At 28.6% G+C, this 25,320-nt stretch overlaps 3 protein-coding genes across 8 annotated transcripts in view; 2 read left to right on the forward strand and 1 right to left on the reverse strand.

Annotated features, from left to right (window-relative positions):
- LOC124957164 (splicing factor U2AF 65 kDa subunit-like) overlaps positions 1-25,320 on the forward strand; it is a 34,200-nt gene that overhangs the window by 7,600 nt on the left and 1,280 nt on the right. Inside the window, exons 1-2 of one of the 3 annotated variants that reach the window (XM_047513967.1) lie at positions 21,866-22,298; positions 24,207-24,578. In XM_047513967.1, the coding sequence (XP_047369923.1) occupies positions 22,103-22,298; positions 24,207-24,578 (568 nt within the window). In that variant the 5' untranslated portion in view covers positions 21,866-22,102. Of the gene's footprint in view, positions 1-21,865; positions 22,299-24,206 lie in introns of those variants that run through there. The other 2 variants (XM_047513965.1, XM_047513968.1) reach the window with 2 other exon arrangements.
- Positions 1,068-2,498, forward strand: LOC124957165 (zinc finger HIT domain-containing protein 3). The gene is made up of 2 exons (XM_047513969.1): positions 1,068-1,276; positions 1,389-2,498. Exons 1-2 carry the CDS (start codon positions 1,206-1,208, stop codon positions 1,714-1,716), a joined length of 399 nt encoding a protein of 132 aa, XP_047369925.1. The 5' UTR covers positions 1,068-1,205; the 3' UTR covers positions 1,717-2,498.
- Positions 1,784-9,704, reverse strand: LOC124957162 (beta-glucuronidase-like). Of its 4 annotated transcripts, none has more exons than XM_047513961.1 (11): positions 8,231-9,704; positions 5,038-5,226; positions 4,839-4,937; positions 4,562-4,738; positions 4,248-4,480; positions 3,781-4,063; positions 3,367-3,641; positions 2,996-3,257; positions 2,735-2,923; positions 2,483-2,621; positions 1,784-2,381 (listed from the first exon to the last, which is right to left on the reverse strand). In XM_047513961.1, the coding sequence occupies exons 2-11, from the start codon at positions 5,215-5,217 to the stop codon at positions 2,200-2,202; spliced, it is 2,019 nt and encodes a 672-aa protein (XP_047369917.1). In that variant the 5' UTR covers positions 5,218-5,226; positions 8,231-9,704; the 3' UTR covers positions 1,784-2,199. The 4 variants fall into 4 exon arrangements, with proteins under 4 accessions (XP_047369917.1, XP_047369920.1, XP_047369919.1 ...); XM_047513964.1 differs by having other exon boundaries at positions 5,038-5,173; positions 8,231-9,702; XM_047513963.1 differs by lacking the exon at positions 8,231-9,704 and adding an exon at positions 5,922-6,031.

Genomic DNA, 25,320 nt, shown 5'->3' on the forward strand with positions numbered 1-25,320 from the left:
GATTAATTTAATATCTACCGTGATCGGACTGCTTAAAAAAAAAGAAAAATAAATAAATAATTAAAGGTCTCATTTGCAAATCAGACGACAAACATAAATGAGTTTTAAAGAGAATGTATAAAAAAAGAAAAAAAGGAAAAGATTATATTCTTATTGAATACAATAATCACATGATTGGAGACGAGGGACATTTAAAATTGGCGCCATTGAAATTTATTGTTAAAATATGAAAATTTCCATTGGATGATTCATTCATATATATATAATATGTGTACAAATCATAGAAAGTTTTTATGTTTATTCTTTAAAATATAACGTTATATACTTAATAATTATTAATTAAATATAAATATTGAACTAGTTTTCTTTGATAGATTTAATATTGAGCAAGCAAATAATTCTTTGAAATCGTAGATTCTTTCGTGTTCTCCTTTTTCTTCCTCTTTTGGTCTTTCTCTCTCTCTGTCTCTCTGTCTCTTTCTTTTGTACACGCACGTACACACATGCATACATCGTTAATACCTTCTATCACTTTAACCTAAAAAAGATTCGTAGGATCATTAGATATTCGGTATGCATAATATATTTTCGCCGAATAAAATGCGACCTATTTTCCTTGGAGAAATGCAAAATATAAAACTATTCGAACTGTTAAGGTTAGGTTGAATTGTACGAATTTCTTTTCTTTTTTTTCTTTTTGTATTTAAATTTAAGATTTTCAACATTCTTACGAAGTTTTTTATCGTAAAAAAAAAAGTTTTGTATCGATCATCCTAATGATAAGACAAAAATCGCAATCACTTTTATTTATCACTCATAATATTATTATATTTCTAATTTCATTTATTTTACTACAATATTTAAATTATTTTCGAATTTATAAAATATATATTTATACATATATATATATATATATTGCATGAATGCACACGCACTACACACATACACACGTGTATGACAATGAAAGTCGAGAGAGCGAGATAAGAGTGGGAGTGACCGAAGAGTGGGGGAGAGAGTAGGAGGTGGGGGAGAGAGTAGTAGAGGGGGTAGAGAGAGAGAGAGATTGCAGATTTGTAGTAGGTAGATGGCAGTTTGAGCGCTCCTACGAAGTCACGTGTGTTTATAGTTGTAATGATTTTTATTAAAAAACTTTTAAATTATTTATTTTAATAAGATAATATTTAATAGATAAGTTAAAGAAAAATATGAAGAAAATTTGTATTGTTTGTGATAAGGATGGAGCTGTCTATAAATGTCCTACGTGCAGAGATTCATAGTAAGTACTTTTTGAGGTTAACTTTCTTATTTGGTTTCTATTTTCGTCAATTTCTTTACCAAATATTATATATAATATTGAAATTAGTTCATAAATGTTCTAATCTGTTTAGCTGTTCTGTCGTTTGTTGCAAAGAGCACAAAAAAATTGGCTGCATCCTACCAGAACCACAATCGATTGATGCTAATTTAAACATAGATGAAAATGGAAAATATGATTTTCTAACAGAGGACACGGTACCGTTGGAAAAATTAATGAAATTGCGTGAGAGTAAAGAAGTTAAAGACTGTTTAAAAAATCCACACGTGCGTACTATTGTAAATGCGATTTTAAAGGATTCTAATCCAACGAAAGCTATAGCCTTAGCTATGACAGAACCAATATTCGTAGAGCTTGCGGATGCATGTTTAAAAGTGGTAGAAATAAAAGAGAATAAATGACCAATATAATTGAATATTGTGCGCACATACGAGCCATTTGGAATATGAAAACATTTTTGTACACATATTATAGTTATTAGAAAATTTTAATACTGTTATTTTTTTTTTGTTTTTTTTTGTTTTATATAAAAACATAGGAAACGTAGCAGCAGCAGTTTAGCAAGGTCATTGTTAGATAATAATTATTTAATGATTAAGTAATTAGATAGATAAAGTGGTGACATTTATGAAAGCTACAATCCTTAAAAATATACGTAATTGATCCGTTATAAAGTAAACAGATATTAACAAGTACTTTTTATAGGGATATGTCTTGCATTGAAATAAATAATTCAATTTCACATGGTAAATATATATCTGTGCAGACATATCCGAAAGAATTGAAAGATAAAGAAGTAGTAAAAGATGTAAATGTTAAGCGAATAGACTTTCCAAAAAAAAAAAAAAGAAATGAAAAGAAAAAAAAGGAAGGTTAAATTACAATTACAATTCTATATGTTGAGAGTAAAAATTAGAAACGTAACTCTCGAGATTTTGTGGTAATTGCGTTCCATCTATTTCCATTTCTAACGCGTAATATCTCTTTCTAACGTGATGAGCTACCATTTTTGGTTGTCTGTCTCTTGTAAAAATACCTTTTTTATTTCCACCTACTCTGTAATAAGCTAGAAACATATAAAATATTTTTGTATTTATATAAACAATTTGTAATAATATTTTCAAAGTTTTACATTTTTGAAACATTGATTAAAATAAAAAATCTTACTTTGAGCTGTTCGAAAGTCCGCAAAGTTCCAAATAAATTCCCCAATGAAGAAGCCTTCATATCTTAAACGATCGAACGCTTCAAAATGTTTGGAAAACATTTCGGTTTGATATTCTTCGCTCCATATATAGCTAGGTAACTAGAATATTTTGTTTTGTCATAAATATATTTTTTTTATTAATTTTTTTTTATAAATATATATATATATATATATACATACTTAAACCTTTTAATATTTCCAATATTTCTTACCTCGTGTTGACCAGGCAAAGTGTCTGCGCCATATTCGGACATAAGCACAGGTTTATCATATTTCCTGTGCCAAGCTTCGGCCTCGGTAAATACACGATCAATGATCATATCCAATCTACCAGAATTTACATACCACGAATTGTAACGATTAAAACTAATCACGTCCAAATATTGACCAACTTTGTCCTCCTAAATAAATATAAATCTATGAATTATTTTTATCAATTCAATTATGAAATTTCAAAGAAGAAAATAAAATACCTGAACGCTTCTTGCAAGTGCTATGGTAACAGGTCTAGTAGGATCAAGAGCTTTAGTATGATCAGCAATTTGTTTGAAATATTCATCGGCACCTTGTAATTGTGTTCTTGGTTCATTAGCAAGAGACCACATGATAACAGAAGGATGATTTTTATCCCTTCGAACAAGTTCCGACAGGGATGTTTTGTGACGTAAAAGTAAAATAGGTGTGAAGTTTTCTGTGTCGACTGATGGGCACTCGTCGATGATCATGAAACCAAGCCTTGAAAAAGAAAAGAAGAAGAAAAAAAAAAGGAAAAAAAAAAAAATGTTTTCTATTTCCCCAAAATTTATATTAATTTAGGAAAAACAAAAATTAAATCTTTAGATACCTATCAGCCATATCAAGGACTTCATCGCTGTAAGGATAATGACTAGTCCTATAAGAATTAGCACCAACCCATTGTAAAAGTTCATAGTCCCTGATCATAGTAACAAGGTCGAAACCCCGGCCTCGTATAATTGCATCTTCGTGTCTACCGAAACCTCTCATATAAATGGGTTTACCATTCACTAATAAACTCGTATTCGTCCATGACACGGTTCTAATTCCAATAGATAATCTGTAAACGTCTGAACTGGTATCATTTTGTGTTGATAATCTGACCTGCAAATTTACAAAAAAATAATAAATAAAATAAAATAAAATAAAATAAAATAAAAAAAAAAAAATTAAATAAATTCAATTAATTTGATTTTTATATATTTATACTTTAAATATAGTTTTCTTTTTATATATATATTACCTCGAGAGTATAAAGATAACCAGGTGTAGAATTCATGCCTCGCGGCCACCAAAGTTTAGCTTTAGGTACTTTAAGAGTACCAGATAAGTATGTATTGTCTGTCTCCTTTATTACCAAGTTTTCTTCAGTATCATGCAAGGTCACAGTACAGATCGGTATTTCACCTTGGTTTAAACCTGCCGCTTGTATTGTATATTTTATTATACCCATGTCATCTACCACTCCGGTTCTTACAGTTATATCCTTGACGTATACCCGCGGTGTAGTGTACAACAGTACGGATCTACGTATGAAAATATGAATCGTTATCTTTTTTTTTTTTTTTTTTTTTTTTTAACAGTATAATCCTCGAATATTATTTCTAATAAATTATTATTACAACTCCGACGTTGATTAATAAATCAAATATTACAATGATATATTATGAGCATAGAATATTTCATATATAATTGTGATTATAATTATACCTGTGTATACCAGCATAATTGAAAAAATCAAAAGAATAACTTTGAAAGTGTTTCGTTCCGTTATCGGTAATAATGTCGTATATCTTTCCTTGTGGTACACTGGTCTGAAGCAAGGTATTGTCAACCGCAACGGTTATACGATTTTTTAAACCGAAGAACAAGTATTTCGTTATTTCTGCTTCAAACGGAAGATTTCCAATCTCGTGTTCCATAACCAATTCATTGTTGATCCACTAATATAATGATTGTTGTTATAAAGTAAATTTATTTTATAGATTTTTTTGTTGATTGTTAAATAAATATTATAGGCTTACAACTTGTGCGAGATAATTAACAGAACCAAATCTGAGAAAAATTCTTTGAGTTTGCCAGGACCAGGGTATGAAAAATGTACGTTCGTACCAGACAGCACCAATGTAATCCCTAAGTTCTTTGGATGTTGTTATGTCGTTATAGGAAGACGGTACTGGCATTTTAATCAATTCACCAGCCTACATTTAAATTTATTTAAAAAGATTTCAAAAGATTTATTATAAAATAATTGAAATCGACGATCATTAATAATAATAATAATAATAATTATAATAATACCTTTGACAGTGAATCAATGTACCAGAATTCTCTGTAGCCTTTCAAGACGTCATCAGAAGGTGAGGCAATAAAATCCCATAAACCATCAAGCGATTTCACCTGTATCGTTCATTATTAATATAACTCGTATGGATCATAATTTTTTTTTTCTCTTCTTTATATAAAATTAATAATAATTAAATCAATATTTTTGACTTACCTCACGTGATTCACTTTCTCGTGGATAGAGTTGACCAGGAAGTGGTATCGGTTGAATATCCTCCTTTGGTAAAGCTGCGGATTCATTTGGTACTTCAGGTAATTCAAATTCAACCTCAAATTCACCCGATTTAACGCTACCGATTAAGAATACGAACAGCAATAACATTTTCTTAGGCATTTGTGTCTCCTGAAATTATTTGTTTTTATATTAATTTTTATGACGTTGTGTTTTTTTAGAAAATTGACTTTTATAGAAATTATTTCTTTTCTTTTTTTTTTTGTCTTGTTTCCTTTCTTTTCTTTTTTTGTTTTTTTTTTTTTTCCCCCTATTTTAATAAAGATCAATGAATTATAATAGATTATACGATAAGATAGATAGATCATAAATAATAATTATAAATAGATCTAAATATAGATACTTATGTTTATATAAATATATCAATAAAATAAATATCTAATAAATAATATAATTAGAATATATATATATATAATGTATATAAAATATAAATAATTTGTTTAATTCTTTACTCATTTATTACTTTGGTGAGTTAAGTTATATAAACAAAATGATTTTCTCTTATGAATGATTATTGGATGAATGACTTAGTTAAATAACTTTACCAATTGTAGTAAAAAGAAAAAAAAAAGAGAGAAACAAACAAACAAAAAAAATGTACGCGTATTATTCACAGAAGATATCATAATCTTTCGCGTAATGTTTAAAAGGAAAAACTCATGAATTGAATAAAGAAAGAGAACGTTGTAGTATATATGCTTTACTCGACACGTACTATCTTATTCAAATTTGATAAGATAGGCGAGTTCTTTTTTTTTTCTCTCTATCTCTCTTATGAAGTATTCACGAATACTGTTCACTATCACCTGACCAAGACCGGTCTTCTTCCTTCCCTTTCTTTTTTTTTTTCTTTATGGTCAAGAATGCACATTTATACCTCAAGCCATTTCAGTATACTTCACATTTCTCTTTATCTTTATCTCTCTTTATCCTTATCTTTATCTCTCTCTCTCTCTCTCTCTCTCACTCTCTCCCCTCTCTCTCTCACTCTCTCCCCTCTCTCTTTCTGTTTCTTTTTCAATTTTATAAATATTGCAATTTTTAATATTAATATTTGTTTAATTATAAAAAGAGCGACATTAAATAGGTCGATCGGATCATCCAATTTTGACTTTTAATTGTATGAATATAACTTGAGTAGATTTTTATTTATTTATTTATTTATTTATTTATTTATTATTATTATTATCTTTTTTTTTGTAAATAATCTTCGATTATAAAAATCGAAAGATAGATATAAAAAAAAAATCCCCAAGCATCGAGGAAAGATTTAATAAAAACTATATCAAACTTTGTTGTACGAGGAAGATTTTTTACGAACATACGAATACGATTAACATTTACAATATCGTAATTTGTTGGATTCTAGTAACATCTAACGATGCTTATTCGAAGAATTAAGGGCACAGGCCGATACGAGGAAACGATTTGATGCTTTGGGAAGGGAAGTATGCTCTCGTAGGAGGGCACCGTGCCAGGAAGCCGATATTGTCGACGAGACCCTGTAGAGAACGTATAGGGTCTCTATCTCTATTTCTATCTCTCTCTTTCTCTCTCTCTCTCTCTCTCTCTCCTTCTCTCTCTTTCTATCTCTTTCTATCTATCATTTAATCGAATTGTTAACTTTCACTAGAAATCAAGAAAGAATTATAACTTAATCGTTTGTATAGAATTAATTTCAATTGAAATTAATTTTGATGAATCAAATGAAATTTCGAATAATTTATCAATGATTAATTTATTATAGATAATTCATAATTCTTCCTCCACTCAACCTCACCCCATTCCACCCCACCTCCTCATCCTTCCGACCATCAGTATCATACAAATAATCTCAACCAACCAATCACTATCGAATCAAAATCGTTGTATAATCGAGGTCATAGAGAAAATTCATTATCTCTATTCAATGTAAATATTTAAATCCTGTGAGCAAAATGAAAATTTTACAAATAGTTAAAGTAGTAAAGACCAACGATATCCATTAGTAATATTGTTCTTGGTAATGTGCCAATCGATTTTCTGGATGCCAATGTATACAAAAAGATTTTCCTAGAGGCAAATTTTTCACAAAGGGAAAAATTATTGTTTAAAACGTTAAACGTTGATATCTCAACATTATTTATATATCCATTTAAATCAAATAAATCATTTAATATATTCAATGAAAATTTCAAATTTAGAGAAACATTTGTTAGCCCCCAATAGAACATCTTATATCTTTCTCTCTATCTTTAACTTTATCCTTTGTTTCTCTTCTTCATGATCTAAAACTAATAATAAAACGAATGAAAATAACATTAAAAATAACATTTAAAAAAAAAAAAAGAAAAAAAAAACCTACACTGACAGGACATTCATATATCTTTTCTCTCTCTCTCTATTTTTTTTCTATCTCACATACTTTAAAACTTATTAATGCAGCGAATGTAAAAAAAAAAAAGCCAAGACATGAAAGAAAAGTTAGGGTCGTTAACGCGCGTGTTCATATTTCCATGTCGACATGTTTTACTTGCACAGAGAGAGAGAGAAAGAAAGAAAGAGAGAGAGAGAGAGAGAGAGAGAGAGTGTGTGTGTATGTATGTATGTATAGGTATATATGAGTGCTTCCTGAACTGTGACCCGTTCACAATCGTGAACCTAGTTTGATGTCAAACATAAATCATCTTCTCGCCTTTATATACCGCTGGTGTACTATCATATTGAAAAGGATATATCATTTGTCTAGCACTGTTATTATTAATACTTACATAACGATATAAATCTAGAGATACAATCTTACAATTAATGATATATACGCACACATATACACACACATATATATATATATACACAATAGAACATGATAAGGATCAATATATTCTAAATGGATAGATAATATAGAAAAAGATTTTTTTTATTATCATTTCTATGATCACTATCATTAATGAAAGATACAAATCGATGCGATTAAATAATTAAAAAAATAAATAAATAAATAAAAATAAAAAAAAGGAAAATACAAAGAAATTATTCAAAGATTACAAGATACAACATATACATATATATTATATATATATATATATATATATATATATATAATATATGTATATGATTAAAAGCTTTGATTACTTACTTATTGATAAAGAAATTTATCAATCGTTGTCCTTTTCGAAATCCTTAGAAGTAGTTATTCCTTTATCTTCTTATATCAGATATTAATGATTTTCTCTCTCCCTTCCGGAAATAAATGATGACGAGAATAAGATTCGTTTGGTCTTCTCCTTTTCTATTTTTCTCTCTTTCTCTCTTTCTCTCTTTCTCTTTCTCTCTTTTTATCTCTATCTATCTATTTATCTATCTATCTATCTATCTATCTCTTAAATTCTGAACAAATTCAGAGAGACATCGTCGTCGTAATAGTCATAGTCATAGTCGTAATAGTCATAGTCATTTTCTTTATAGTCGTCGTCCTCGTCGTCGTAGTCGTCGTAGTCGTCGTAGCCGTGGTCATCGTCGTCGACGTAGCAGAAGCTTGCCACGTTCTCTCCAGGAGGGATCTTACACCACTAGATCAGAGAATCAGTTACCTATCCCATTTGTGCACTGGGGCTCGCCAGACGGTCGGCCAACTTTTATATACCGGGTGTCTCTCTTTCTATCTCTTTCTTTCTCTCTCTTTCTCTTTCTCTCTTTTTCTCTCTCTGTTTCTCTGTCTCTCTCTCTTTCTCTTTCTCACATATACGTTTACACACACATACATACATCGTTCTCATTTCTACCTGCTATTCCTGCATCCTAATTCTCGCGAAAATCTTATCGCGTGAAACACCTACATACATACCAATTTCTTTGTTTATTTTTTTTTCTTTTTTTTTTTTTCCTAAAAGATCTCTCGATCTTTCTACCTTTCTTTTTGTTTTTTTCTTTTCTTTTTGTTTTTGTATTTGTTTTGTCTTTTTTGTTTGTTCGTCTTTCTTTTCGTCCTTCTTTTTAACACCTCTTCTCATTTTTCTTCTCATCACTTTTCTTCGTTTTTCTTTTTCTTTTTCTTTTCGTATTCCCGCCAAATCGTATCACGTGACATCCGCATAAGCAATTTTTATTTTCGCATAAATCGTATCAATGCTTATAATTTGATATCAATTTCTTTTTTATTTTTTTATTTATTTATTTTGGTTTTTTTCTTTTTGTTATTATTATTTTTCTCTGATTTTCTTTTCTTCTTTTGTTTTCTTTTTTCCTTTTTGATTTTTCTTAAATTGTGGGCCACGATACACCTACATATCGATTTCTTTTTCCCCATATATGCTCGATTTTCTTTCTTTCTTTTTTTCACTCTCTCTCTCTCTCTCTCTCTCTCTTTTAAATTCTCAACAAATTATATGACATGACATGAGTATCATTTATTTTCTTTCCTTTTTTTTTTTTTATATTATCATGATACCTACATACCAATTTCTTTTTTTCTTTTTTACCCTTTCTCTTGTATTCCCGACAAATCATATCATGATTACACTTGGATATCAATTTTTCCATTTCCTTTTTTTTTTTTTTTTTTTTTTATTGTTTTCCTTCTTTATTTATTTTCGTTTGATTTTTTTCAAAGTTAAATTCCGATTTGAATATATTTGTATTGATTAGTAGATAGAATTGTTGCTTCTCTTTCGATAAACACGATCGATCGTGTGTAAACATATATATGTATATATATATATATTTATATATTTTTTTTATCAAATTATCTTTACCAAATGCCTCTTATCTAATTTTGTTTACATTCAATATCTTTTAGGATCAATATTTTTGTCTATTTATTTAATACGATTGAGAGACTTCTTCTTAATATTTATTAACTTGATAAAGATCTCTCAAAGATTATTTATTATTATATAGATATAGAGAGAGACAGATTATTTATATAATTTAATTACTATAATAAATTTTATAGTTGGAATTTTCTCAATAGAAAAAATATTAATCTTATATCTTCAAAAATTCTTTAACACGATCAATCACCTATAAATTTATGTAATATATTTGTATCTTTTATTAATAATATTTCTAAATTGTATTTTCATATAAAATAAGAGACAAAATATAAAAACGTATTGGACGATTCTTTTTCTTTCTAATTTTTTTTTTATCGTATCTGTAAGAAAAAAAAATATATATATATAGGTTATTATATTTATATAGGTTATGTAAATTCGTTTAGGACAATTTTCCCTTACATTCTTATTCTTAAAAATTAAAAAATTATTTCTAAATGAAAAATACAAAAAGATCTCTATAATAAACAGAAAACGAAAGGATATATAAAAGTTTGATCTGTTTGTTACGTAAAATAATGTTACACGGAGACGATGATTTCTCTTTATTTCGTTTTTGTATAAAAAAAAAAAAAAAAAAAAAAAAAAAAAAAGAAATAAAAAAAAATGAAAAAGATTGAATTCTTTCAAATAAGATAACATTGCAATCGATATTGCAAGAAATTAATTTGTATCTCGTTTATATTTCGTATCCTGATGATTAAAGGGGTTATATGAACATTAATTTAAATTTATATATTGCTTCAATGAAAATAAAAAAAAGTCAATTTACGTCATTACTTACGTCAAACATCATACAAGTACAATGATATGTATGACATAATCGAAATCACTTGAATATTTATTAAATTCGTTAAACAAACTTATTTCGAGAAAATAAAGTAATTGTAAAAGAGACAATTTCGATACATAGAAAAATATATAACGGACAATGTTTAGTACTAATTTTTAATCCTATCAGCGCTGTAATCTATTTCCTAGAAATTGTCGGTAATGTAGAATATGATATATAAATGATAACAAAGAATAAAAAAGTTTCATATTAGGAATAATATTTTAATCATTTCTCAGATATGTTTTTACTCTTTAAATATTTTTTTTTCTCCTTTTTTTTTTGTAGCGACTTTAGAAAATATATTCACGATTGATAATAGTTTACATAGTAATTTACAAATTCAAGGAGTTTCTCGCAGTCGATAAAACTGAAGAATGTTCTATAGTTAGTATTTAGAAAATGTTAAATAGGAAACTTACCAACAGATAATTTCGTAGTAACAATTTTTGTTTTGTCTGGTTATTGTTTTGTTTCGTTTTTTATTAAATATCTATAATCTTTTTGAAGATCAAAAATATGAACAATTTTGATTACCAATTGATTACTAATAAATAACGTTACTGATTAATTAATGAAAATTATCATTTTTGTATTTACCAATTTAATTCATTTTTAATCTTATGTTTTATAAAAATAAATTTTGTCGTCAAAATTACATCTACACATTTTTAATAAATAATACGTATTTGAAATATTTAATTTCTAATATCTAATATTTATTATTAATAATTTACATCTTGTTATCACCAGGTGGCGTACCAAGATAATTTTCAATAGTCACGTTTTGAAATTTAATTCTATTCTAATTAATGGACATGAATTGTAAAATTTAACAATTGGTTTGACTATTTTTTTCTTTTCTTTTGTTTTGCTCTAGTATAATAATGACTGTGAGATCGGATTAATTGGTAAAAAGGCGATTGACCCTCGACAGTCAAGGCTACAGAGGTCACCACACTTCGAAACAATCACTGACTTCCGGTGTGTCGTCGCGACTGTCTGTATGAATCATTTTGATACTTCTATATCCAATGTTCTTTATCTAAATATTTTCTCTTTCCTTTTTTTTTCTTTTCGCGTTTATTTATTTATTGTTTTTCTGTTTCTATTTTAAATAACAATTAATAAATAATAATAGTGTTTTAAAGAAATTCTATGTATTGATTTATTTATCGATCGAGTTCTTTTGCATTTATCAAAACCAATATGGAGGATAGGAAAAATTAAATTTGATTAATTTAAAATTACGGAATCGTTTATAAACGTGAAATTAAATATTATCTTCGAATTTAGATCATATAACTAATAAACGAAGGACTGATATGTATGTATGTATGTATCAACAAACATACATACAAATATTAGGCCATAGTTATCAAAGAGTATTAACGTGTATCATAGGTTAGCAATTCGAATCCACGAGAGAAATGAATTCATCGATCACCTTCTTTTTCGTAAAAAATAAATCCTATCCAATTGTGTCCCTCCTTTCGAATTTCTTCCTTTTTTTTTTGTTCTTTTCTTTTCTTTTCTTTCCTTTTCTTTTCCTTTTTTTTTTCTTCTTTCCTTCTTCTTTTTCTTTAAGCAGAAAGCAGAATCTTCTCTATCCATTGTATTTAAGAGTCTTAAGAAATATCTTCCTTTAAGAATTTCTTAGTAAGAATTTCTAAAGAATAATGGAAATATAAAAGAAAGAAAGACAATACCGATCGACAATGTTAAGAAATGATGCGCTGTGGCGCCACTGTCGCCTCCGGTCCTCAACTTCCGGTAGCACCCACTCATCTTTGGCAGGATGAACTCCAGTATGAAGTTATCTTTTAGCCTAACGTACTTTTATCTGTCGGGAAATGGCTGGTCATTGGCCCATGGTCGTTCTTCTTGTCGACACCGAAGGTTTAACGACCACATATTTCTTTCTTTCTTTTTTTTTTTTTTTTTTTTCCAATTATTTATTAACACACATCACGTTGATCGACTGGTTATTATTACATGGACCACAATTGTATGTTCTTTGTATGCAATTGAATGGAAATATTTTTTAATTCGTGTTTTGATACAATGTGTGTATGTATACATATATATATATATATATATATATATATATATATATATATATATACATTAACAAATAAAATTTAACTTTATATTAAATATTTGTATATTGAGAAATATTATTTTTCCGTTTCGAAAAGATGCAATTGAATTTTTTTTTTATCAATATGTCATCTGCTAAAGATCATCTTTAAATTAATCTAGGGACATTTGATTCCTATATATATGATGGTAGCTTATAGTATTTTATTTCTTTAATTAATTCCACGAATTTCATTGGTAAAATCTTATTAGATAATATGCAAAAATGACGAAGCAGAGCATGCGTATGCGTTTGTCTGTCTCTCTCTCTCTCTCTCTCTCTCTCTCTCTCTCTCTCTCTCTCTCTCTCTTTCTATCTCTCTCTCTCTCTCTTTACGTGAGAAAGAAAGAGAGAAAGAGAGAGATAGATAAAACTTTTTATCGACTGACTAATCGCGTGCATAAGGACTGTCTAGTCCCTAGACGAGTAATTTTCAGAAGGGTCGATACGAGTTTAACGTGACCTCTACGAGCAGACGGTACTATATTTATTTCGTAGAATGAAACGTATTAAGAGCGAGTTTATAAAAGAGAAGAGTGAAAAAAAAAAGAGAGAGAGCGAGAGCGAAGGAGAGAAAAAAGTGAGAATTTAATACTGCGATTTAAAAGATAAAAAAGAAAGGAAAAAAGAAAAATCATCCATTGATCGTCGATTAATAAAAAAAATCATTCTAAGATTATCGATTTTCATCAAACTTTCATCATCTTGTAAAAATTGATAATAATATAAATTATTTTTTCTTTATTATTATTAATCATGTAATTCCTACAATTTTCTAGATAATGTTTAATTTTTATTTTTATAATATATTAAAATTTATTAACAAATGTATTAATCATATTTTTAATTTATACTTTTCTTTTCTTTTTTTTTTTAATTTTAATTATAATAAAATAATAATAATAATATTATTATTATTATTATTATTACTTTTTCTTATATAAAATCCTGTAAGAAATATTATAATATAATATAATATAATATAATATAATAAACGATATGAGAGAGAGAGAGAGAGAGAGTGGGTTGAAGAAAGTATTTCCTTATATGGTTTGGAAACTTATAAAGAATCAGGATATTAACAAATGTCCTTGGATACATTGATTGATAGGCTCTCAACGTACATGTAATATCCTTTCGAATGCGTGATGTCGAAGATAAAAGAGTATCGACCTAAAGGAAAACCTATGGCGTCTCATGGAAAGAGAAAGAAAACAGGGTGATGATAGTATTGGTGGCGGTGGTGGTTGTGGCGGTGAAACCAAACACATACAATAAGCAATGAAATTAAATTCATATGAGATTCGTTGACCTCTCTTCCATTATCCCATAAATTATCAATCATATGTCCTTTACATTGCTATTAATTTTTTCTCTTTTCTATTAAAGAAGAGAGAAAATATCATAAAAAAGAAATATCATTTATTGTTTTATTACTTATTATATATAACTTATCAGTACACTTTTATTACATCCATATACTGTAATATAATGATAGCATTATATATATATATATATATATATGTATTTAATTATGGTATAATAATTATTTAAGTTAAACCTTGACAAGAAAGTGAAACCTTCTATAATATGATTTGAAAATTAATTTTACTTGATGAACAAATTAATTATATTTATAAAGAAAAAAGAAGAAGAAAAAATTTAATAAAATGCACAATTAGATAGAATTATGTAACTTAAAAGTTATATGTCACTGAAAAGGATCAATCCTTAAAATGTCGAAGGTCTTACTCGAATTTTGAAAAGAAAGGAATAATAAATTCTAAAAAAAAAAAAAAAAAAAAAAATAATAATAATAATAATAATAATAATGAAAAAAAGAAAATGAAAGAATATTGAAATTTTATTTCTTCCCTGTGTAATCATTACTCAAGCTTCGTTTTGCTTGTTAATATTACATCGTTAGTATCGCAATATACACACATATATGTAATGTGTATATAACCATTTATATTCGTCCGTAGAAAAGATATCAACCAAATACTTGTTCGCCAACGCAGGAAGACGCACCCGCGGTTGCTGAAGCAACAAGAGTGGGTGGTATATAAACGTATGTACGTGTGTGTGTGTGTGTGTGTTTGCAAGATGGTAAAAAAATCATGGTCTGTTAGGTAGGGCATTTAGAGTTTACAGATTAAACCATTTTTCTTTTCTCACGTCCTTCGAGTTGAGAGATATTAATAGGATCGTTATAACTAAGCTAAGATAAAAAAAAAAAAAGGAAAAAAAAGAGAGAAATAATGTATATATATACTTTGATTTTTTTCGAAGAGGAACATATCTTTTTTTTTTTCTTTCTTTTTTCTTCTTGTTATTTTTTCTTTTTTACGTGTTATTCGAAAGGTCAGATTTTTAGATAGAATCTTTATTTCCTCTCATCGATATCTCTTTTACGATTTTTATCTGAACAATTTTGACATAAGCTTTGTAAGGTAAATAAATTTGAAAGAAAAGAAAAAAAAAGAAATGAATATATATATATTATTATTATTATTATTATTATTATAATTAAAATCTCATTTATATTATTTTTGCATTTGTAATTGAGACATGGAATATCAGATTTGAATTTGGCGCTAATTTCAAATGCGACCGCCTCTTTGGTAAGAGAGAGGAACTAGTGGTTAAAAAGGAGACAGGGAAAGTGAGGGAAAAGTATAATCGACAAGGATACGATGCATTATTATCAAATACGATTAATTAATTTATATAGAAATTTTAGATATCATTTAATATGCTTCTTTCTTCTTGTACTTTTTTTTTTCGTTCTTTTTCTTTTTCCTTTTTCCTTTTTTTTTTTTTTTTTGTATAAACATCACCGATCTTTCTGTTTCTTTTAAACATTTAAAATGTTTAAAATGATCGCCGTTCCAATTCCCGTACTCGGAGTTAAGGAGTCGCGGAGATCGCAGGCGGCGCGTGTGGTCGTCCGATTGGTCGAAGACATTAGGAGTGGGGGAACGCAGCAGTGGTCCTCTTAGCACAAGAGCGTCAGTCGCGCGGTACGCGGCGCACGGTCAACATCGGAAGGGGTCTCGTCGCGTGTGCTACTCTTTTATATCTTCTACGTCACTTCGGATCTATTCCACGTACATACATACATACATATATATACACGTACACACGCATAGGACGTATATATGTATATATATATATATGTATACATGACTGCAAATTATACGTTAACATAATAATAATCGTCGACAACTTTCTGATGTAATAATACATGGATTAAAACGTTCGTTTTATCTTTATACTTTAATAATAGTTTATTATTATTCGTACGAAAAATTAAAACGTGACAAAATTGCGAAAAGATAAAAAAGATGATTCCGTTAATAAAATACATCGATCATCTGTATCTCGTGTAGATTAATCCGTGCATATTTTCTGTTTTTTTTTTTTTTTTTTTTTTTGTATGTATATATATATATATAGATATTTTACGTACATACATTTGCTCACCACTGTCCTACGATCGTATGTATTCTGTTTCAATGAGAGAAACGATTTGAAACTTTTTATTTGTTTTTATTTATTCTCTTTTTTTTTTTTTTTTTTTTTTCTTTTTCTTTTTCAATTACCGGCGAACGTGTGTGTGTGTGTGTGTTTAGGCAATCATGAAACGAGGCACGAAGTGAGAACGTCGAAGTCGATGGATTACGAGGTTAGTTATGATTTTATTATTAATAATATCTTCTTCTCATTTATTATTATTATTATTATTATTATTATTATTATTATTATTATAAAGCGTCGTATTTTATTGTTATATTTCTATTTTATTCGTAACGATGTTTATTCAGAAATTCGACGTGAATTTTTTTAAACTTTTTGAAAGTATCCAATGTGAGATCCGATTGTACGAAAAAGAAGATAAGCTACTATCGTTTATGGATTCGTTCAAAACTGGCGCGAAATTCTTTTCAACGCGAAATTCTTTTCAAAAATTTTTTTTCTTTTCTTTTCTTTTTTTTTTTTTTTTCCCCTTTATTACATAGACACGTTCTTTTATCGACACATAGGCTTTATTAAAAGATAATTACGGACGTATATGAGATTCGTTTGTTTGTGATATTTTTTTTCTTTTTCTTCTTCGATGACTTTGAAAATTGAAGAGAAAATAATGTTCGAAATTAATTGTTAAAACAAGAAAGCATTATATCTTATTCTTTTGTTGTCTCTTTCTTATCGTTCATTGGCTTAATCCTTCACCGATTGATTTGTTATATATATATATATATACTTATATTACGATGCTGACGACCTTAACCTAATATTATCGGTTAATAATGGTCGATAAAAGTATATTTTTTTTCTTCCCTTTTTTTTTCCTTTTTTACAATTGTTTAAACACAATCGTCCAAGTTTTCTTTCCGAGAAAATTCTCATTTCTTTTATATATATATATATGGGTATATATGTATGTGTATATAATTCGTCATGGCGGATCATCTTTCTCTTTCTGTTTCTCTCTCTCTCTCTCTCTCCCTCACGCGCTCTCTTTTCGTCGCGTGCGAACGTTTTTGACCGTTACGCCAATTGTCGTTTGTTTAACGGCGTTGATCACGTGATCACAGTTTCGTTTTTCCACGAACGGTTATGTCCAATGAAAAAAAGACCTTGGAAGACGATGTTTTTGGAAATAATTGTAATACGATCTTTTCTCGATGTTTTCAACTCTTTTTTTTTTTTTCATCGAGAAATATTTCAGGATTTGCTAGGTCGGTTACGTTTTTTCTTTTTTTCTTTTATATATATATATATATATGTTATACATGTATGTTCCTTACTTCGTTTATTTCAACGTTCTTTTTGGGGAGGTAGAATTAGTGAGCAGTCTTTTTATATATATATATATATATATATATATATATATATATATATATATATTAACTAGAACGAAACACTGATTTCTCATCGTACATAGGACATTGTCCGTGCTTTTCTTCGTTGGATTAAAAAAAAAAAAAAAAAAACTCGTTCAAACGTTTCGACGAAAGTGAAGATTCTTTAGCAGGATGATGAAAAAGAAAAATTAATATTATGTCTATCGTATATATTTTTATCATATATATATATATATTTTCTTTTTTAATTTATTTATTTATATATTCGTAATATTTATATTTGTCAATTGAATTTTATCGGTGTATTTTTATAATACAAATGATATAACGTGGATATTATATTATTATGATTATACTATATTATTTATTATTACAATGTTACATTTTATATTAATATGACAGATAATACCATGGTATTCTCTATTCTTTCATTTTAATAATAATATATCATTTATACTAATGTAATTATATAACGATCTATTATATAACTAATATTTATCGTGCATTATTAATCTTTAAACATAATCTAACAATTGTTTTTATCTCGAATATTATTGAGATCGTAAATTTACATACGTATGAGGAAAGAAGTATTTTGAGATAAGTAAATAGTCGATTAAATTTGTTTTTGATTTTCGTCTCTTTTTTTTTTTTTCTTTTTTTTTTAATAGACTATTTTTTCAAGTACGTTTGAAAATACGTCCATCGATCTTATTTTTTTAGGGTGGGAAGGGGGCTCAGCGGGAGTGGGGGAGTAAAACTTTTAGCAACTTGTCCTCGTCGAAATTTTTCATCTTGGAAATCCAGATTACAGAGGAGAAAAGGAAGAAGGTGTAAGGGATTGGTTGATGGCGAGGAGGGGTTGGGGATGAAGAAGGGTGAGGCCGACTGAATAATATCCCAGCGTTATCGTCCCCGTAAGATCGGATCTACAAATTACAAAGCTCGTTCGCAACGAGCGGATTACATAAATCTCATTTTCCTTAGCTTCTTCATTTTCTTTTTTCTTTCTTTCATTTTCTTTTTTTTTTTTTTTCTTTTTCTTTTTTCTCTTCTTCTTCTTCTTTTTCTTCGGCCGACGTAACAGAAAAAGGAAAAGAAACGAAGGAATTTTCCCTTGTGCTCTGACTTGCACCATTTCAAATCACATTTTTATCATTGTTTGAATTTGCGCAAGATAGTTTTTTTTTTTTTTTTTTTTTTTTTTTCTCTTTAAAACGCGCCATTTTATTTTCAATCTAACCTTATCTCGGACTTACATTTTTTTTTTATATAGTTAGTATATCAGTTGTTAGTGAGAGATACAAAATGGTTTAAGATATTCCTCTCCAATTTCATATATATAATTATCATGTTTGTATATATCATTATATTTCATTAATAATATCTCAAATGTGTCTTATTATAAAACTAAATGTCGGCCATCTTGTTATCATACTTAAATTGTTACTGTATCTGTTGAGTTTATTTTTCAAAGAGAAAAAAGAAAACGAGGTTGTAGATAACGAGGAATATGATCTTGAATAATTGACAATGAAATCAATTATACCACCTTATAATACGTTCGTTAAATATACGTGTATTATAAAAGGAATCCCATCTTTTTTATCATACTAATATCGTCATACACTTTCGTTCTTTATATATTCATTATCCAATAATAAATAAGAAGAAATATCTTTAGATAATCTTTTTCAATAATTGATTATCATGGATAATCTTTTTTCAAATAATTGATATATTCTTTATATAATATCGTCTCGAATTCGAGGTTAACTTAATAGAAATTCAAATATACGGAATGAGAAGGATATGGTATGAAGGATGTTGGTAGGCATGGAGGGAGGTTGGGTTTGTTCAGTAAAGAGTCGAGTAAGGTTTGGGGTGGGTTAGATGGAGAGGGAGGGATCACCGTGAACTTTGACTTCGGAATTACTTCGTGACTGTCCACGAACGGTTCCGCTTTTGTGACACGACCTTTCTCTCGCAGTTCTCGAAATGACTCAGGTGGATCGTGGAGAGGTGTTGGGAGGGTGGAGAGGGAAATGGGTTGGAATGGGTAGTAGGGTGGCAGGAGAGTAAGAAGGCGTAGAGAGAGAAAGAGAGAATGCACGGAACGTTTGGATTTCTACTTGGAAGGTTTGGTCTTTTCGCTTCGATGAGTTTCTTTCTACCTCATTCTCATCCTCCTCGTTAATTTTCCTCCTTTCTTTCTTTCTAGTCATTTCCTGCCTGATCGATTGATCCAGAAATTATCGTGGGGGGTTTCCTTTTTTTTTTTTTTTTCTTTCTTTCTCTTTATTTTTGTCTCCCTTCACTGCCAGTATCCGAAGAAATTAATTGCCAATTCCAAAGAATTTGTTTTTCCTTCGTTATTCTTTCGTTTTCCTTTGGTTTTCTTATTTCTTATTTTTATAATTGGAAGTTAGATGCCACCTTTTTTTTCTTTTCTTCCGATAATATTCTATATTGAAAATCTTTAGATCGTTATTTTTCTAATCCAACTTTATTTTTAATATTTTTTTTTTCTCTTTTTTAAACATGCTGTTAATATTTCCACATGTTTTTTTCATTTCGTTATATGACGTGCAACAGAACGCCATTTTTCTAACCTAAATTTTACCCTCGAACGTTCAGCTTTGTTTGGATATTTTATCGTAGTTCTTTAGGTATCATCCGTTTTAAATGTTTATTTTCTCTTGTGTGATGGTTCCTATATAATATATATATATATAAAGACGCGCGCGCGTCCGTATATATATATATATATATATATTAAAGTCATTAGATTATATTTTTTTTAACCTAACTTTTTTTTTAATAAGTAAAACATATTTTTTTATTTGAGAAGAATAAAAGAAATAAGAATTCTCATCACCTGTAAAGTGACAGTAATTACGAGAGTGTGTTATCATTAAACGTTGAAGTATTTAACAAAGAAATTGATTATCAAAGTTGACCTGAATAATAATTACACCATGTAAAGCCTCGTTGTGTTTTAGTTCGAAGAAAACTTTTATGCTGTAAACAATAATAATAATAATAATAATAATAATAATAATAATAATAATAATAATAATAATAATAATAATAATAATAATAAACATAGTAAGAATAATAATAATAAAAAATAAATAATATAAAACGTAATAAGAATAATTATTATAATAATAAAGAATATCATCGTAATATATAATCGTATGATCTTTTATTATTAATAATAATGACGTGATCGTATATTCGTTATAATAGTAATTGGAATAATAAACGATCGGTTAAAGTACGAATATGAAATATGTACATGCATATACATACATACATATATATATATATATATATATATATATATATATATATATATATATATATATACATACATATAATATGAAATGGTGGAGGCGTCTTCATTTGGAATATAAAAAAAGGCACAAAGGGAGATAACTAAAAGAAGATATCAGGCTCGTTGGCTCCTCGTCTATTTCATTTATCGCACCATTAGAACGAAGTACTATATACTTCCTACTCTTTGCTGACATAATGACGACGATCACATATCTTTTCCTTTTATTATTTTTCATCTTCTTCTTCTTCTTCTTCTTCTTCTTCTTCTTCTTCTTCTTTTTTATCTATTTGTTTCTTTTCATTTTTTTTTTATTTTTACTATATTTTCCCCCACCTCATCCACATATTTTTGATTTTCTACGAATGTATTCTGAATCATTTTTATTATTCATCCATCCTATGCGTAATCATTTATATATTATATATATATAGTATTTTTTATTATTATAGTATTACTTATACTAATATAATTATATTGTAATATTATTTATTATTATATGTTATATAATATATATATATATAACAGTATCAAAGTGTGAAAATAGAAGTTGAACATTAAAAAGAAAAAAGTTTTAAAGAGCAACGATAAAAATTGAAGAAAAATGAACGTTTATATTAAAACTTAAAGAGATATTTATTTATTTTTATTTCTTTCATTCTTTCTTTCTTTTTTTTTTTTTTTTTTTTTTTTTTTTTTTTTTTTTTTTTTTTTTTTTTTTTAAATATTCTTATCATTCTCGTAAAATATTCGTTATCTTCTCTCCCTCCCCCCTCTCTCTCTCTCTCTCTATAATAAAATTATTTACGAGTAGATTATGTTAGATCCCAAAGGAAATAATTGGCCATATGCCCTAATCGAATTAATAGTTACGATTGAGATAACTTTGAAGTAAGAGAACTCTTATTGATTATCTTCTTTAGAAATGATCTGTTTGGATCGTTTGTAAAAAAAGGAAGAAGAAGAAGAAGAAGAAGAAGAAGAAGATGAAAGATGTTTTCAACATGGCGGGGTATGGTCGTCGTCGTTTTACACAGAGAACAAAGTTTCGATATCGTTGGAGCAAAGAATTCCGGTTATCGAGCCGAAAAAATGAGGTCGAGTGGCGTTGACACGCTCACAAAGATAAATCATCCTCAGTTCTCTTCTAGTTGCGTTTGTTCATCGTCCTTCCGGTTTCCGGTTTCCTGTATGTTCTTTTACACTCTCTTTCTCTCGTTTATATCTTTTCTAACAAGTTTCGATCATTCTCAGTCATCTTCAATGATTTTTGATTAACTTAGATCGTCCTTTAACAAATCTCAATTCATCATCGATTCATCTTTAATAATATAATTCGAATATTTTTCTATTTTACTCTTTGTATATTTTACTTATCATTGTTCAATTTATCCGATTTTCTTTTGTTCCTATTATCATCTTGTCATTGTAATAATTAATTAATATCTGAGAAATTTGTTGTAAAGTTTTATAGAATCTCTTTCTCTGATAAACGAAAAAAAAACAAAAAAAAAAAAAAAAAAAAAACAAAAAAGAGAAAAAAGAAGAAAGAAAATAGAAAAACAAATTTGTAAAATCGTGAAGTGGCGCAAAAGGAAAAAAAAAAAAAAAATACGAGATGAAAGAGTGTAAGTTTAGGGCGAGGGAAGGGGTAAAAAAGATTTGCCAAATTAATGAATCAGTGCTGCCAAAATAAAAACAAAACAAAAAAGGAAAGGAAACTTAAAGTATTGTTCAGTGTTCAGAATTTATTTGCAATTAGGGTAGATCCAAAAGGGGAAAAAAAAAAAAAAAAAAAAAAAAGAAAAAAGGAAGAAAAGAATAGAAAAGAAATGCAAAAAAAAAAGAAAAGGAAAAAAAAGAAAAAGGAGAGTCATTCGTCGAGAAGAATGGCGGCTCTCCTTCTCCTCCCACTCTTACTCTTCCTATTAATTGGCCATTCTCTTTAATTAATCATTCTCATTTGCCTCGAGATGTTAACCCTCGTCAGTCAGTACTAACAGAGATAAAGAACGTTGTGACGCGTAATAGTACTCGTAAAGCGATTGAAAAGTTTCCTTGAGAAACTTGGGTTGATGGTTAGAGGGTGGGAGAGGGAGAGAGAGAGAGAGAGAGAGATAGAGTGAGACAGAGAGGAGCGGGGTGGGGGTGACTAACAACTATTATTCTTTCTTCACGTTGTATCATTCAAGGTCAGGCACGTTATCTGTTCTACTCTTTTTTTTTTTTTCTTCTTTCTTTCTTTTCTTCTTTTTTCCTCCCTTCTCCATCTTTCTCGATTCTCTTTTATCTGAATCGATGTGGATGCATGGGGAGAAATTTTAAACAAACATTAGATTGAAATGACTTCAGCTTTATTGTGCCTTTAATGCTCGTATCGTATAAAAAGGATTAAAAGAAGAAGAAGAAGAAGAAGAAGAAGAAGAAGTGGAAAGAAAAAAATTAGAGTATATAGATAATTGTTAGGAGGAAGGAAGACAAATAAAAAAAAAAGAAAAAAGAAAAGAAAAAGACAAGAAAAAAAAAGTCAATGCAATGTATATGGGTGATGAAGGGTTGGGGGGAGGGGGGAGAGGGATGCTTTCGTAACTACCACGTCATTCTCATTAGTGTTTCTTTAGAAATTCGTCATGGATATATGTCTATACAATGAATATTCTCGTTAATCACTTTTATTATTAATTATTATTAAATCTTTTGTGATTTAATTTTTGTTTAATTTCATTCAATTATTAATTATTAATATATTATATATAAAAATAATATTTTCTATTTTGTATATAGTATATTGATTTGTATATAATATGATAAAAAAAGAATTTCTTTTCAATTTACACAGTTGATTGCAAATAGAGAAAAAGAAGAGGAAAAGAAAAAAATGGCGGATTCAATTCTTTATCACGTAAATAAGAACAAAAGAATAATTAAGTAACAAGAAACAAAAGTGATTCTAATAATACTTGTTTCTCTTCTCATTCATTCATTCATTCATTCATTCATTCATTCATTCATTCATTCATTCATTCACTGTCTTATTTATCTATTTACTTTCTTTCTTTTTTTCTTTCCTTCTTTTTTCTTTTTTTTTTCCTTATAGATCGGCGGATGGACGTGCCAATCGTTGGGAAGTCCGAACTCGGAGGAAAGTACGAAGCCGGAAGGATACGGCGTCGTCGTCGTCGTCGTCTTGATTGTCGTCATTGGCAAAGAGGAAGAAGAAGAAGAAGAGGAGGTGATGGTGATGGCGGTGGTGGTGGAAAGTTGACGGAAGTCGGTAGATACGCGATAAGGAAAAGGAAAAGGGAGAGGAAGAGGAAGAAGAAGAAGTGGCGTGAAGAGGAGTGGTGGACTAAAGGAGGAAAAGAAGAAGAAGAAGAAAAGGAAGAAGAAGAAGAACAGGAACAAGAGAAAGAAGAAATTGGTGTTGCTGGTTTTATTACTGGTGTTGTTACTGATGGTGTTATTGTTGGTAATGGTGGTTGTGCTAATGCTATTGCTAGTTTTGCTCCATCATCATTGTTTCTATTGTGTTGTTAACGATTATCTGCAGGATATCTCGAAATGGATAATAATTTTGTTCGATTGAAAGAATTTCGTTCTTTAATTCGACTATCATCGTCGTGGTCGTCATTGTTATCATCATCATCATCATCATCATCATTGTCATCATCGTCGTTGTCGTTGTCGTCGTCGTCGTCGTCTCACCTCATCCTATTACCACCAATTATATTCTCCTTTATCATATATTCTCTAATAACGATAATTCGACAAAAGATAATATCGTCGTTATTCATCTTCCCTTTTATTATTTGACCCCCCCCCTCTCTCTTTCTCCCTCTCTTTCTCTCGTTCAGATTCTCATTGATATTGAAAACGAACGTAAAAAATACTATAACGACGAATTGTATCTTTTTCTTCAGTTTCTTTTTTCCTCCCCCTACCCATCCCCTCCTACCCATCCCTGAATTCCCTCCTCATTTCCTTCCTCTTCTTCTTTTCTGATCTATCATCTTCTCCTTTATATCCTTACCTCATCATTTTTAACCTACGATAAAATTCTTTACGTTTGAATGAAAAGGAAGAAAAAGAATATAACCGGAGGAAAAGAACTCTCATATTGATACTTTCACCAATCAATCAATCAATGAATCAATCAATCAATCAATCAATCAATCGAGTAATCAATCAACAATCCGGACGCTCTTTTCTTT

The sequence above is a fragment of the Vespa velutina genome, chromosome 24 (genome assembly GCF_912470025.1).
Source record: "Vespa velutina chromosome 24, iVesVel2.1, whole genome shotgun sequence".
In the NCBI taxonomy this organism is placed as follows: domain Eukaryota; kingdom Metazoa; phylum Arthropoda; class Insecta; order Hymenoptera; family Vespidae; genus Vespa; species Vespa velutina.